At 38.1% G+C, this 15,746-nt stretch overlaps 2 protein-coding genes and 1 long non-coding RNA gene across 3 annotated transcripts; all 3 read left to right on the top strand.

Annotated features, from left to right (window-relative positions):
* The first annotated feature begins 6,734 nt into the window (after positions 1-6,734).
* On the top strand, positions 6,735-9,044 carry LOC131331512 (protein FAR1-RELATED SEQUENCE 5-like). The gene has a single exon (XM_058365508.1). It carries the CDS (start codon positions 6,735-6,737, stop codon positions 9,042-9,044), a length of 2,310 nt encoding a protein of 769 aa, XP_058221491.1.
* Positions 9,045-11,058: 2,014 nt separating this feature from the next.
* Positions 11,059-12,594, top strand: LOC131336217 (pre-mRNA-processing factor 39-2-like). The gene is made up of 2 exons (XM_058371970.1): positions 11,059-11,131; positions 11,957-12,594. The coding sequence occupies exon 2, from the start codon at positions 11,991-11,993 to the stop codon at positions 12,321-12,323; it is 333 nt and encodes a 110-aa protein (XP_058227953.1). The 5' UTR covers positions 11,059-11,131; positions 11,957-11,990; the 3' UTR covers positions 12,324-12,594.
* A 933-nt stretch (positions 12,595-13,527) lies between these two features.
* Positions 13,528-14,663, top strand: LOC131336212 (uncharacterized). The gene is made up of 4 exons (XR_009202764.1): positions 13,528-13,574; positions 13,672-13,732; positions 13,840-13,927; positions 14,600-14,663. It is a non-coding gene; the product is annotated as an uncharacterized LOC131336212 (long non-coding RNA).
* Positions 14,664-15,746: the final 1,083 nt, after the last annotated feature.

The raw sequence follows: 15,746 nt of genomic DNA, 5'->3' as shown, positions 1-15,746 counted from the left end.
TTTTTGGTTTTCTTAATTCGGATAACCGGTTGTTCAAAATTTGAGTTTTAAGTTAATAATAACTAACAAAATATTCAGTGACCCCAAAATTTGTTTTTATTCGTTGGCATTGAGAGTCAGATTTCCGAACTCAAGATGGTAACCGAGTCTCTATATGCGGTCTATGATCCCTTTTTAATCAAAAGTTATGTTTCGACGGAATATACGTCGGAATTGAAGAATACTACCTATGTTTACTATTCCACAAAAGTGACATCCCTTGATTAGAACAACGGGAGGTATTCTATGGACCACCATGCAATATGTTAAGGAAATCATAAGACGGGTCAAACCAAATCCATCTAAAGTAACTAGACAGTGATAAGCTCATTATTAATCCTCATAATTCATTACTCAATTGATCCTAGAGCTCTGTGGCCATCTAAAAACTCATGGATAATTAATTAATTATAATCCCGATCAAGGATGGAACCAGGATTTTACCCTAGCAGTGGCGAAATGTATACTAAAAAATTCTAGTGGTGACGAGACTATAAAAGTTGGGCATAAATGTTTTTTTTTACATATAATAATTCCATTTTTTTAAATTCTTGTCGTGGCGGTCGCCGCCACTAGACCCCCTGATCCCATCCTTGATCATCGCCCTAATCATTATCTGGACCAGTCACATACGTACGGTTAGGGTTTGTTACAAATCTAGTTTGAGTTTTACCATGATGGCCGCCCATCATCACTTTTTTGGCAACCTTAACCATGTGACCATGTCAACTCGAGTCTGATCAAGGCCAAGAAATTAAGGGTAATTTTACAGTGGGGAGAAGTAACTATGGTGATGGCTAAGAATAGGAGGCGCCAGACCCATGATAATAGTATAATTTTTTTTTATAACTCAGGTGTCCCGACGGGTAGCTAGCCAGGTTACGCGCATCTCTAATTACGAGGGCTCAATTATGCCGCTCATTTACGAGGAGTTCAATTAATGCCAGAATAGAGTTCGGAATGTTTTGGCCCCGAAGGATTCTGAATGATAAATTGATAATATCATAGGATCAACAGTCTTGTGGGGTGTTTGGGAGTATTATTTAGATTTTTATTTTAAGATTTTGAGTGTTTGGGAGAAAATTTAAAATATATTATGCTAAAATACATTCTTAAAAATGAGATATAGATGGACAATCTCTGACGAGTGACAAATAAGCTCTAAAAACGAGTTTTTGAATTCTCGTTTTGTATACAACGGCACAGACCACTTTACTCCGATTATTTTCTAAAAGTAACTACTATGTAATTACCATCATAGTATTCTCTAAATTATATCACCAAATTAAACTTTATTCTCTTGAGTCATCTATTCTGCACATATATTTCAAACACTTCAACCTACTCGTAATCTATTCTAATTATCATTCAAAATCTACAATTCGATCATGATCTAAAATTCAAAACAAAATGGGTCCAAACACCCCCTTAATAGCTCTCATTCTCATCAAATTAATAGTCATCTTAGTTGGCTGGATGATAATATCAAGAAGACAGTAGAATGCCTTTATGGAGCAACAACACCCATCCAAGAAAATAAATGTACCATGTGCAGCCTGCAGGGAAGATATATAGGCCTCGTCAGGTATTAAACTAGTGAAACCAACATCTAACAAACAAATACTACTATACAAATATCTCTAGTTTTGTGTCATTGGATTTTTTATTTGTCTTTTGATAAGAGGAATTAGAAAAATAAAAATAAAAATAAAAATAAAAATTTTAGAATACAAAATAATTCAAATATCTGTATTTTTATTTTTATTTTTTGCTTTAGATAACTTTTTAAAAGCTTGTCTCATCAATACAAATAAACGACCTTAAATAATTTGATGCAAAACGAACAAAAGTTTATAGGCTGAGTTTATATATAAAATAAATATGGTAGTAATATATTTTCACATCAGAAAAGCTATGAGTACCGACCATGGGGGAGGGAAATCGTATCGACGGCCGCCGGCGGGCCGTCTCCAGCCACCGGACGGCCGATCCGAGCCGTCCAAAAATTCTAAAAAAAAAACCGATGGGGCCTCTACGGGAATCAACGGCATCCGAGGTGTGTAGGGTGCTTGATTCGAGCACCCTTTTTTCGTGTATATATGTATATGATTCCCGCGTAAGCCCCATCAGTTTTTTTTTTTAGAATTTTTGGACAGCTCGGATCGGTTGTCCGGTGGCCGGAGACGGCCCGCCGGCGGCCGTCGGTACGATTTTCCTCCCCCATGGTCGGTACATATAGCATAACTCTTTTCACATTTCCCTTTTTTATAGCCATGCTCATTTTTTGTCCTCTTATAATGTGAAATTATAACATTAACCTTTTTATTTGTACAGTCTTTTACATTTGGAAGAACAATATCATGAATTCACATAACAATAAGATAAAAAAAAAAGTGTTGTTATTAAAAAGCGGTGTGAAAATCCTACCCATGGAATAAATATTTGAATAACGAATGATCCATTACTCCATCCGTTCCAATTTATTTGTCCCTTCTTATATAATTTGTTTGTCCATTTGACTTTTAAACGGATATAATTCCCTTTTTGCCCTTATTTTCTTTGAAATTAATGCCTTGTTCTCTTCACTTTTCAAAAAGAATTTTTCAAAAAATTCCCTCTAGATTCTCCATACTTCCAACATTTCTCTCTTTATCTCTCTCCACTTATTATCCCTACTATTTTTCAAAAAAAAATTTAAAACTCAATCTAAGTAACTTTTCAAAAATGTTGAAAGGGAAATTGTTGGAATGTAACCATTCCATTGTCGAAATGAATGACCGAATGAGCCGCTCCACACTGCTGCCAAACAGAATGCTCGGCAGCATCCCAAGGTCCGATAGCCCCCCCTGTTCTCATGTAATGAACCACCTTGAGAGACAGGCTGGCAAAAGTAAGGTGACCCCATACAATTATTTTTGTGCATAAGAAAGAATAAAAGGTCATTCAAGTACCACACATGGACGACCACACAACTCCATGCACAAGGCCTTTTTGTCCAATGCCACTACCCCAGTTGCCAGCCTGGCAGCCCCATATCCCCTAAGGTACGGCATATCAACACAAGGCAACTTAAGCGTATTTAGGATAACTTAAGCGTACCTCAAATAATTATGGGAGACCGATATCACCGTTTATAAGCAGATGTTCAACTAAAGCTAGAGCAAATTAAAGTTTTGAATAAACTAGTCTTATAAAAATTCGATAACACCTGAGAGAAAAAGTAAACGTATATGTAAGATCAAAGGGCCAACCCCTTGAGTTCAAGCTGAACAAGATTATGTAAAGGCTCAATCGAGACAATTGTGGGGCCGAACTAGCTGGAAATAACCCTCCAAAAGTGAACAACATTAAGGTCCACATTTGCCCCTCCTTAATTTGGATCATATTCCTTTGGCAGGTAGGGCACTCACCCAAATACACACATTGGTGACGATGTACATAAATCTAACCAAATATAAAATGTGTTGTGGACTGTGGGGTTCCATACCCTACAGAAAAGAATCGGAAGTGTGGGGGTTCCCTCTAATTGAGAAGGTCCTAATCGTTGGAGATTTAAGGACAGTGACCCTACTGAAGTTTGGGGTGTGAGCTGTGCGAGCACATGCATAGTAAGCAAAGTTGAGAGAGAGAGAGAGATAGTGGTCAAGTGCATGTGACCAATTGGTACCAGAGTAGCATTGAACAAAGTGGCCCCAAAGGTTAAGCCCGATTGGCTGATGGGTTTGTTCACTATGGTTTGATTATTGGGATAGGTCTTAAGAAAATAAATTATTGTGAATTCTCTTGTTCTGGTATGGATGATTTATTTTTGACCATACCGGGAAATAAATTAGTTACGGTGTACGCAAGCTATAGCCCGAACAACTTGACCGTCGAAGAAATTAAATTAGAAGAATTGTACAAAGTGCCTTTGGGAGGGAAACAAATATGGGCATCTGTCATGTGTCTCACTGTCTCCACGTGCATGTGCTGGCCTGCTGCAGTGCTACGGAACAGATTGAAAGGGAAAATTCATGCAAACCTTATAGGATGATGCTACGGTGTCCCCGGTCATTTTGGGGACACCGTAATAATTGGCATGACAAAATCATTATGAACATAACCAAAACCATATAGTGCATAACCAAGGTATAACAAATTTCCCGGATACTTAAAGAGCCGGTGAAAAAAAAAAGAACAAGAAATTAGCCCCCTTTAACCAGGGTTTAACCATGGTTAAGAGAGTTTTATCCCCTACATCTATCATCCTCTACATCTTTTCCCTAAATCATTCCCTTTAACCAGGGAAAATCCCTCTGCACTTCGTTCATCTCCCAGACTCCGACCCAGAAAGAAAACCCACGCCCTTTAACCATGTTCATCTCCCACCCATCATGACTCCTCGTCTGGTGTCGAGGAATGGATTGATCTGAGCAACTCCTCTCTCTCTCTCTCTCTCTCTCTCTCTCTCTCTCTGTTCTCTTCTCTTCCTCCGTCCCCTCCTCCCCACCTTACATCCACCCCGTGGACGTCGCCGCCGCCCCCACAACCAACAACAACGGCGTCGGGCCGCCATCGGACAACCCGGTTTCAATCCAAATCCGAAACCCACCTTCAACGAGAACAAGGCCGAGATCCTGAAGCTCCCCCACGCCCACGTCAAACCCAGTATTTGTGTTTGGGTATAATCTGATTCCCTATTTTATTTCTGAACAAATTTTATTTACGGCCCATATTTGTTGAAATCTTCTAATTTGTGTTAACTTTAGGGCAACACAAATTAACGATTATAGCACTCCTATGCTGTGACTTGTTGTTGCTGCTACTTAAGCGTGACAATGGACGAATGATACCTTGGTGCTATGTGTGTGTGTGGATCGATATGGTTATGTTGTTGATGGAAGCTTAGTGAGACAATCACACTTTGATCAAGATATAAAATCTCGATAGGGTCAACTATGACAGTGCACATTGAAGTATTTAGCGATCGAGGAATATTTAGATTTTTGTGCTTATTTATGTTTAGAAACTCCTTGAAGCATGTATACTACAAATTTTTTTGCATATGATAAACTCTTTTTGTTTTTATATAATTGAGCTTGATTATGAATTTTTGTTTAAAGTTATGAATAATTGGTGCCCTCACAATAGAGAATTTAGATGATAAACACATCGAGGCCTACAACATGCACATCTCATATTGTTAACTAATGCGGTGGGTGGGTTTCATTGCATCACATGAAGAATCACACAAGGATTTTGTCGCATGGGAGGTTCAATAATGTGGTCAATCATCTTTATCAATCAATTGGTTGAACTTGGTTTCTCAATCAAGAAAGATAGAACACTGGACACAACATTCCAATTGAAGGATCCCACTAGTATGTACTTGTAAATACCTAACAGAGGTGATTAATAGAAACGATGGTTAAAGTCCTATACGAACTTGCCTTACAAAAATAAGATGTTATCTAAGAGATTTCGAACTTGAGACCCAAGAAGAGCAAACTCTTAATTCGTATACATTGCCGCCCCTGTTTGTCCATGACTCTTTTTTTTTTGGAAGTCATGTCTAGCGAGTTAGTGCTTAGAAACTTTTATGAGTAGGTCACGTAGACACCGACATTTGTACTTGCATATTGAACAACATAGTGTGCTTACATTTTGTTCTTGTTTATCTGTTAAGAAACAATGTGTGAAAAAAACACCAAGAATAAGATGTTATCTAAGAGATTTCGAACTTGAGACCCAAGAAGAGCAAACTCTTAATTCGTATACATTGCCGCCCCTGTTTGTCCTTGAATTTTTTTTTGAAAGTCATGTCTAGTGAGTTAGTGCTTAGAAACTTTTACGAGTAGGCCATGTAGACACCTACATTTGTACTTGAGTATTGAACAACATAGTGCGCTTATATTTTGTTCTTGTTTTATCTGTTAAGAAACAATGTGTGAAAAAAACACCAAGGGGGTGCAATCAGCGTACACAAGACCAATAGATACCGATGTGGTAAACTTGTTTTACCATACATTATATTTAAGATGATGGTTTAGTTGAATGTTGGTTCACTTTGGACTTTGTTGTGCCATAAATAACAGTCCAATTTCTTTGGACTGTAAAGAAAGACAGCATAAACAATCTGGTGTATTGTGTTTCTACAAAAATCATATGGTTGGCGGTGAGGAAGTGGGAGAAGAGTATTTTTCTTTGTTTGTTACACTATTTGATCACACAAATGCCCTTATATGTTGTTGGTTAAGGTGTTTGCATATAAGTTGTTTGTCAAAATGTATTGTTGATTCTGTAGTGGTCAATTATTATTTGTAGGTATTCCAAATTTCAGAATCTTGATGTTAGTGTGAGATATAGTAATGGTGTTTATGGTCCATTGATAATTTAGTCTCAGTTTTGTCCAAATAATAATCAAACAACTCTCCGTTTCTTTTCTTTTTTTTTTTGAGAAATAGTAATGCAAAAGTTTGACATCGAAGTCTATAATGTTTGTGTAGATTTGGTGACATAAGTCTCTTGAAAACCCATTTAGAAGGCATATGAGGTGTCACGAAATAGATTTATTTTGTTTATCACTATGAAGCTGACAATTGTGTAAGTAATGCACTTTAATTATAGGTCATGTGTATGCAACCTATTTCACCTCTGTATGTAACTAGTCTTGTGGATTAAAAGTTGTGGCATGTGGTTTATTATTTAGGGGTACAATGGAAACTCCCATTAGTAGTACCAACAGCAAGGGTGTGAAGGTAGATTCATACGATTGGGAATCCAATTCTGACTCTTGTTCTAGTTCGGAAGATTCGCAGAGTAATACATTTGTTTCTGAAGATGAAAATAATGATGTGGATGGGGAAAAGGAAGGGGATGGGTTAGTTTCCAGTGTAGATGATAGTTTTCGCTTGCTCACTGATATGGAGATTATGGAAATGAAATTTGTTTCTGAAGATGAAGCTGGTCAATTCTACAATGCATATGCCAAGGCAATTGGTTTTAGCGTACGCAAATATAAAAGTAGACCACAAAAAGGCAATGAAATGTACGTAAGGTGGAGGACTTGGGTTTGTTCTGGGGAAGGTAAAAGAAATAAGAAGCATTTAGAACGCACTGATCGAAAACGACGTCATAAAGCTGAAACAAGAACTGGTTGTGGTGCTAAATTCCGGGTTTGTCGTATGAGCAAAACCATGAAAAATTACGTTGTCACAGAGTTTGTGAGTACCCACAATCATCCCTTAGCAGCACCACATTGTGTTCCCTTTCTGCGATCGCATAGACGTGTGGATGATGCAGACATAGCTCAGGTAATGGCCATGCGGAATGTAGGCATGAAGCCAGCGCAAATTATGGACTATATGACATGTCAGTCTGGGGGTTTCCATAATGTGGGGTTCACTGTAAAAGATTTGCGTAACAAATTGCATAGCATTCGTAAAGAAGAAATAAGAAATGGGGATGCTGAGGGTGCATTGGGATACTTGTCTGCTCAAGTAAGTAATGATCCGTTATTTTTCTTCAAGTACACTGTTGACGAGGATGACCGGTTGGAGACACTTTTCTGGACAGATGGGAGGTCTAAGATGGATTATGCTGCATTCGGAGATGTGTTAGTTTTCGACACGACCTATCGAACCAATGCGTACAAGAAGCCATTTGTCATACTGGCAGGTGTGAGTAATAACTTTACAACGACCATATTTGGTTGTGCATTGTTGTCAAAAGAGACGGAGGATACGTACAATTGGGTTCTTTCAACGTTTTTAGAGGCTATGGATGGTAAACGGCCCATCTCGGTGGTCACAGATGGTGATTTGGCGATGCGCAATGCAATTAGAAACATTTTTCCTGATGTAAGGCATCGCCTATGTTCGTGGCATCTGGAGCGAAATGCCGCTAAAAATGTTCATATACCGGAATTCGTATCTGACTTTACCATTTTGATGCAAATGGAATGTGATGTTGAAGAATTTGAAACTCTTTGGGCTGATATGGTATCACACTACGGCCTAGAGACAAACACTTGGGTGGTAGAGATGTATAGCGACCGCGAAAGATGGGCCGAGGCATATCTTCTCGGCCATTTCTTTGCAGGGATGAGGAGTACTCAGCGCTGTGAAGGTATGAACCGTTATTTAAATCGGTTCTTAACAGTAAGGCTACGGCTTTTTGAATTTGTCCAACAGTACCACCGTGGTCTAGCTAGGATGCGAGTTGCCGATGCAAAGGCTGAGACGGCAACGGAGCATAGTACCCCTGTCTTGATCACGCAATTGAAAAGCTTGGAGAAGAATGGAACCGAGGTGTACACACAATACATATTCAGATTCTTTCAGGATGAAATACAGCGTGCATCTGCATTGATTGTGGCGCGTCGTGTTGATGAGATGGAGCGTCGGTTGTACTTCATTGAGATGTACTCGCATCCAGAATCCAATTGGACGGTCGAGTATTATCCAATTGATAGCAGAATCAATTGTAGTTGTTTGATGTTTGAGTCTTTTGGTCTACCTTGTTGCCATATGATTGTGGTCATGAAATATGAACACCTACCGACCATTCCCCCTAGTTTAGTCATGCAAAGATGGACAAGGCGTGGTCGACCTCTGACCCAACAACCAAATGTATGCCAAATTTCTCGCAGTATATCCCACATGGCTAGGTATGGGATATTGAGTTCGGGTTACAAATTGATGTCATTCTATGCGTCACATGCACAGGACTCATTTGAAGATGCTAGGCAAATGGAACACGAAATGACATCCTGGATGAGGAAGCGTTGGGAGATGGGAAAGAATAAGGAGTGCAACACAGAGATTGGCAAATCAAGTGATGGCCAAATTTTGTTTGGTGTGGGCGATCCACCTGTGGTCAAGACCAAAGGCAACCCTGGGAAGAAGTCCAGTGCCCAACATTCTCGGAATCCCAGGAAATGTAGCCACTGCAAGTGCCGAGGTCACGATAAGCGAACATGTCCAAAGTTGTCATCAAAGCATCCAATTGACGACCTTCCTATTTAGCCATATTTTTATATTTGCCTAAAGTTGATGTACTGTGGAACTTTAAAACTCAAGGCCTCAATGTATGAGCATTATCATGAGAAATGGATCTCTTTAACTTATTCACTGTTGTAGTAGTTAGTAAGTTCAATTACTAAGTTCAGTTGGAATATTTGTATTGCAGATGTTTATTACTCATTTTCCTTGGCCTAGTTGATGTTGATTTGTGTTTGTGTGTTAATCTATGTTAGTTAGTGTCTTAATCTGTTGAAATGGTTTAGGTTTTTTCATAGGTTGATGTAGTTTGTTTACCTATGAAAAATAGTTTTGCTGATATGTCATACAGATATTGTTGCCCCATATGCTCGAGGTCGATTATTGACATGTCTCAAACATGGAAGAGAATAGATGTTCTCTCTCACATTCTTTACGGAATCCAAATACAAAGGTACAATTCAATCTTCCTTCATTAGCTCGAGATAAGTAGTTTATATGTCATTCGGCTCAAATTTCTTATTTCAATTTTTATCGTCTTCCAGAGGTTTGTGATATTGTTGTGTCATGTTTTATTCCACAATTTTCATGTCTGTAGTTAAATATACCATGACTTGGTACCCTCAATTTGCATAGATTGCTAAATTCTGCTGGGTTTGACTTGGTACCCTCAATGTGCACAATATGGGTAGCCCTTTGAGCTATAATGTTTGATTGTGTTTTTGGTTGTTCCAGGGCTTCTCCACTTCTTAACAATGGTAATAAAACAGTCCCCTGTAAGATAGTCACTCCACTCTTTAAACATACTTAGGGAGATTCTTTAAGATTGAAGATAGTATTCTTTGACTATGGTTTTGTACATTCGTGTGTTATGCACTGATGCTTTATGATTATCATACTCAGCACACAATATTGTCTTATTAACGGAACTTGTTCTTTTTGCTACTTATTATTCACTAAGCAAGTTAGTAACTTCCTTATGAAATTCTGTAGGATATAATTTGTTGGCACCTTCCCAAGGTTTTGATGAACAACTTCAGGAACTGATGCGCAGAGGGTCATTAGACTTTGATACTTGGACTTCGATTATCTCAAAGATTGAGAAAATATATCCCGTAAGTATTCAATTCCTTATGTGATTAGTTTTATAGCTTTCATATTAATATTCACAAACTTACAGTTACATTCTCTGTTAGTGGCACATATCTTAGCATTGTGGACATTTTGGTTTCAGCTTTGAAAAATTCCTTTTTTTTATCCTTCATTTCATCGACCATCAATTATCAGTTATGCACAAGCAATTTACTTCTCTGTACTATCACAAAAGGAAGGAGTCCAGCAAAACAAGACCATTAGGGGACATGAGAAGGTGTAAGCAGAAATTGAGGATGTTGTCCCATAGAAGCAGATAGAGCTTCAACCTACTGTGGTAAAACGTGCTATAACATGACCAATTGAGTAAGCAAGCATTTTCAGGAAAGAGATTAATTTAACCAATAGACAGAGAGGTATTTACAGAAAATAGAGAACCCTTATGAAACAACACAGGCCATTAGCCAACATTATGAACTAGTATAGCTTTTCAGTTTTCTTTTCCTAGTTGATCATCTAAAGCATGGGTAGGGTTCAATCCTTTGAGGAAAACTAATGGATTCTTAGATTCCATGGTTGATGGCATCTTTGCATACGTGTTTTGGATCATAAACTTTTATGATATTGGTGGTGGAAAGATTGCTGAAAAGTTGCAAATTAATTTTTTTCGAGAAGTTGCAAATTAACTTTTATGATATTGGAGGTGGTTCATAAAAACATGTTACTACTCTCACGGAGGTTAGATTAATCCCTCAAATGCATTCGATCACCCACATAGCACATGCATCAAGGAAACATTAAGAGAGTTGAAACTGGAGTCACTGGACAGACCTGGTTATTGTGCCATTATCGTGGCCAAGCTCACCAACTGAACAGGTGCCCTGCTGTATTGGAATGATTAGAATTGATATTAAGTACTACTTCCAGTATCTTTTACTGTAAAAGGAGTGGAGCTTACTTGCCCTGATATATATCCAAACTCTGAAGTTTCCTACGAAAAAATTACATCGCTATTATGATAAGTATGCCTCACACTTTTTTTGGTGAAATATGAATGTAGGTTTTTCAGCTGTGCATTGTGGTAGCTTTCCTGTAATGAGTAATGTTTCTGTTCACTTTTGTCTCTTTTGTTCTAATAATAGTTTGGTGGTAAGAAAGAATTTTCCCAATCCTTTTTAAAGCTTGAATAAATATAAGGAAAATAAAAGGATAGAGAACTTGCTACCCAACACGGACGTCTTAGAACTTGTTTTTTGAACTTTGTGACTTGTGTACTTAAACGGAAGAACTGAGTAGAACGAGTAGCAAACGCACTGACTGATGACGTGATCAACATATGTAAAGACCAGGGTGGGTCACATTATAGCATAACCAGCAATCAAAACCGTCATATTAGATAGGATCATCAAGCTTTTCTGGTGCCTCGTCTCTTTCTAACACTCAGCAGTGACTGACAACCCCACCAGCTTTTTCTGAAGCAGCAACCAAAGCCAACATTGCATCAGCCAACAACCTCCACTGAATGTCACTCCCTCGCCACCAACACCAAGAAACACCCCCATTTCTCTGTCATGCTTTTGTTTAATTCTATTATGGCTATAGCTTATGTATGTGATTGGAGTTCTGTTATGCTTGTATCCATCTACTTGTAGTTTCCCCTTTCTGCAGATCTAAAATTTGAGGCTTCCTTGATCATTTGATGTGAACATTAGGGGATAGGGTTTGAACTTTGAACAATATTACTATCGACACACATGTTTTTCCATTGTCGGTTACATCTGCTTGGTAGACGAATGAGTCATGACTTTGACTTTAACTTTTACACACCTTGGATCCCTTTATTTCAGTTTTAAAAAGTTTGCGGCCATTCTGGAAGCAGAGATGGAACGGCATGAAAACCACAGTGCTGAAATAGAGTCAGAATATGTCAATGATGCTGCATTCACAGCACTTACCGATGAAATCTCCTCTGTCATTAACAACCTGCTGGATCCTTCTACTGGCTACCTTTGTTATAAAGCTCTGCAGAGGTATAAATCTATTGGGGAGAGGTTCTACCAAGAAGCTTGTGAATTAGAAAGTAAAATAAGTAGTTTTGAGAAAAACATTCGAAGGCCTTATTTTCATGTTATACCACTTGATGATAATCAACTAGAAAACTGGCATCACTATCTAGATTTTGTTGAGATGCAAGAAGATTTTGATTGGGTATGAAAATCTGCTGTTCTGGTCCTTATCTAGACTATGTCCTATTTCTATTCCGTATCTGAAACTCTTTCCACTTGTCGGCCGTAAAGCTTTATGAAAGATGCTTAATCCCCTGCGCTGATTACCCTGAATTCTGGATGCGTTATGTTGAATTTATGGAAGCTAAGGGAGGGAGAGAGCTAGCAAACTTTGCCCTTGACCGAGCAACAGAAGTATTTCTTAAGGTATGTGTCCCTTTGCGGGCCACCCACCCCACATTTAAGAAGGATAAGATGACATGGTGGTGACTTGTACCTTGTCACATCTGGTAGTTTCTACTTTCCAAGTTTTCTGTGCTAGTCTTGTTACAACTACAATGGCTTAGTGTTTGATCCAAAATAAGAATGATTCGGTTTTGTGGAGCTCATTATTCACTAAATAATATCCAGGTTAATTTCTACAGTAAATTTGAATCAATAGGCACATGCACATGCTAATTTTTAGGATTTTTCTTCTGTGCCAGGAGGACAATGAGAGTATCTACGTTGATGTTCAAAAGAAAATATGTTGAAATCGGCATAAAATGTGTTTTCTATTTTAATAGGAAACACACAAGGATTTTGCTACAGGTACTGCATGTGCCATGGGTGGAACTGGACTGCAACATTGCATAGTATTCTTTTTACTTCATCTGCTTAAATTGACACTGCTTAATGTGGAGCTGTTTAAGAGACTTTAGGCAGTTGAATACTACCGCTTCCGTATCTTCACAAAAAGACCTTAATGGAACCTAAACCCACCTCCACAAACCAATTATTGATAATTCTCCTACTCTCCTCTGGAACCTAAACCCACCTCCAGAATCTAGTTCAAAGTATTGAGCTCTATAGAAATTTTTAACCTAGCATCGCTCAAATTCGGAATTGAGCAGTCAGCACCGACACAAGTTGGAAAAACAGTCATATCTCCTAGCTTGAGACTCGAAATCACATTCCGCTTGCTTTGCTAGAAACTAGACACGTAGAGCTTTCCAACGATGCAACCCGTGCGCTTCAGTTATGCCTGAGCAATAATAGATTTGCTATTAAAGTTGACCCAAAATCTGTCTCTGCACCAGTTTTACTTTTCAATGGTTAAAGTGTCATTCTTCAATCCGAAACGATAACGTTGCTCCGTTTTTTATGGATGCCTTTTTATGAATGATCTATCGATTCGAACAGATGTTAACAGATTTGCCTACTTTAATCGAGACAACGTAGCTCTTAAGGGTCTTGCAAGGTAATCATTCCATCAGTTCTTGATTTCCACGTGGGGTTTTCCTCTATGTTCTGGTAGAATGGGAATCTGACTTGTAGTTTGTGATTTTTTGTTGTAGGTTTTTCCAGGAATCAAGCGAAGAGGAAAGAGAGCACGCGGAGAAGTTGATGGAGTATCAGGTGTGATTTGTGATTATTGTTTTGGTGTTTCTCAATTCGTTTGGAAAAATTGGAGTAGGTTTTGTTTCACAGGTGAATCCTGATATTTACCGTCCTATCAATTTCAGAACAAACGTGGTGGGAAAGTGAAACTGCAATCCATTCAGATGCCATTGTCCGAGTTTGATCACGTTGAGAAAGGAGATGCATTGTATGGTAGGTTTTAATGCTCTTTTTGCAATATGGTGCGAATTAAACATGCTTTTCTACAGCTTTTACGCATATAGTTATATCCAGATGTTCATCTTCTTGGTCTTAGATTGGTTTTTGTAACTGAGTATCTTATGGAAATTGAAACATATAGAGAGACAAACTTCCAGGAGGTCATTATTCTGTTAAAAAGAGATCAATTTAGCGTTAGATTATAATATGTATAGGTCACAAAGTTTGGTCCATTCTTTAAGTTGCTGTCTCGTGCCTAGCCTTGTTCCTCTCTATGTCCCTTTGGAGACATGAATGTGGTTGAACTTCAAGCGGCAGTATTTATCTGTGTTCTGATAAAGTAGGAAGCTTTCATTTGGGCATATGTGCAAATTCTTCCATATGGACTTCCTTGTTATACCTATGTTAGTTTGTAGTGTTCTAACTGCTGATGTGCTTCCCACATTAGTTCTTTCTGGTTATTGCTCTGTATATATTGGTGTTGCTAATGCTGAATGAACAAGAAGCCAAGAAGTTGGTTCTCGCAAAGGGCAAGATTATTTTGTTTGTTTGTTTGCGACTTCGCGTGCATTCATTCTCCTCACACATGAACTCTTATTCTAAGCATTATTCAGAATCTGTTCAGTTTATTTGATTAGAACTAATTCCTCTATTTTGTTGATATAGCAATGGAGCTTGCGCTGTCTTTGGAGAAGTTGACAAACGAAAAACTTCTGAACTTGCATGCCGTAAGACATTAAGGTCTTCACAACTCTGGACACAACTGTGTCCGGAACCGTTAAATGCATGTGAATCCATGTGCAACTAACGGTTCTGAACACTGTTTAAGAATTATCATAGCAGCTGGTGGTGAAAAATCTTTGGTCCTCAAGGAGTACTAGCTATAGCAGCGACCATCAAAAATCTCTGGTAAAAATATCTTTCCTGATCTTAGTAATTCCTTTTCGCAAATGTGATGGATATCGATTTTCGAAAACCATGGATATCCAATTTCTTGAGGATGGGATGGGACTATGTGAAAATTGTTCACCTAGTAGATAGAAAATTGTTTTATAAACTAAAGGCAGTAAAATTTGTTGAAACTTGAGTAGATGAGCATTGCTTGTTATGGTGGATGGGAGTTGGGTAGTTCATAGGGATGCCCGTGTCACAAGACTAGTTACTAGTGGCTGTTGACGTAGTCATACATTGTATACATAAAAATGTGCATGGTTGAGTTTTTTTAGTAGTTTAAAGCTGTCTATGATCTAAAACTAGAGCTCTTTATTATACTGATCCCAGAATAGTAGTGTTTTAGATTGCTCAGTATCATTGGAAGCTTGGCTTCATGTTTGGCTGCTGATATTATCTAATATAAGTTGGGGAATATACATAAATTAGTTGAAAAGTTGGTACTATTTGGATTTAACCTTTTTCGTGTATTGGCTTAGAAAGTTCACTATGAAAGATGAATAAAACGTGCTTGGTAATGGCAATCAGATCGCTTACTTTTTTCCAAAAGGAATAATATAAATTTCTGAGTAACTGTTCTTGAATGAAATGTCTTTTTTACAGTGGATAGAAAAACAGTGAGAAGCAAGTAACTGTTTTTGGTTTGTTGTAAATGGAATGGTTAGTTATCATAGGCGTAGACCTTCTAATTGCTTAATCTATTTGAATTTACCTAGTGCCAAATGTGATGGTTTCTGGTCTTGTGTTTGGTATGGCTCTGGTTTGCAGCTGTATCTTCGTCGTAAAAGAAGAGTGCAATACTTTAGGTTCTATCTTATGTGGTTTTGAATCTTTTGATGTTGGCTTCCTTTCCATAGATCTA

Source organism: Rhododendron vialii, chromosome 1a, assembly GCF_030253575.1.
Source record: "Rhododendron vialii isolate Sample 1 chromosome 1a, ASM3025357v1".
NCBI classification, from domain to species: Eukaryota; Viridiplantae; Streptophyta; class Magnoliopsida; order Ericales; family Ericaceae; genus Rhododendron; species Rhododendron vialii.
The sequence above is the reverse complement of the archived record's forward strand: the minus strand, read 5'-3'. Positions and strand labels throughout refer to the sequence as shown.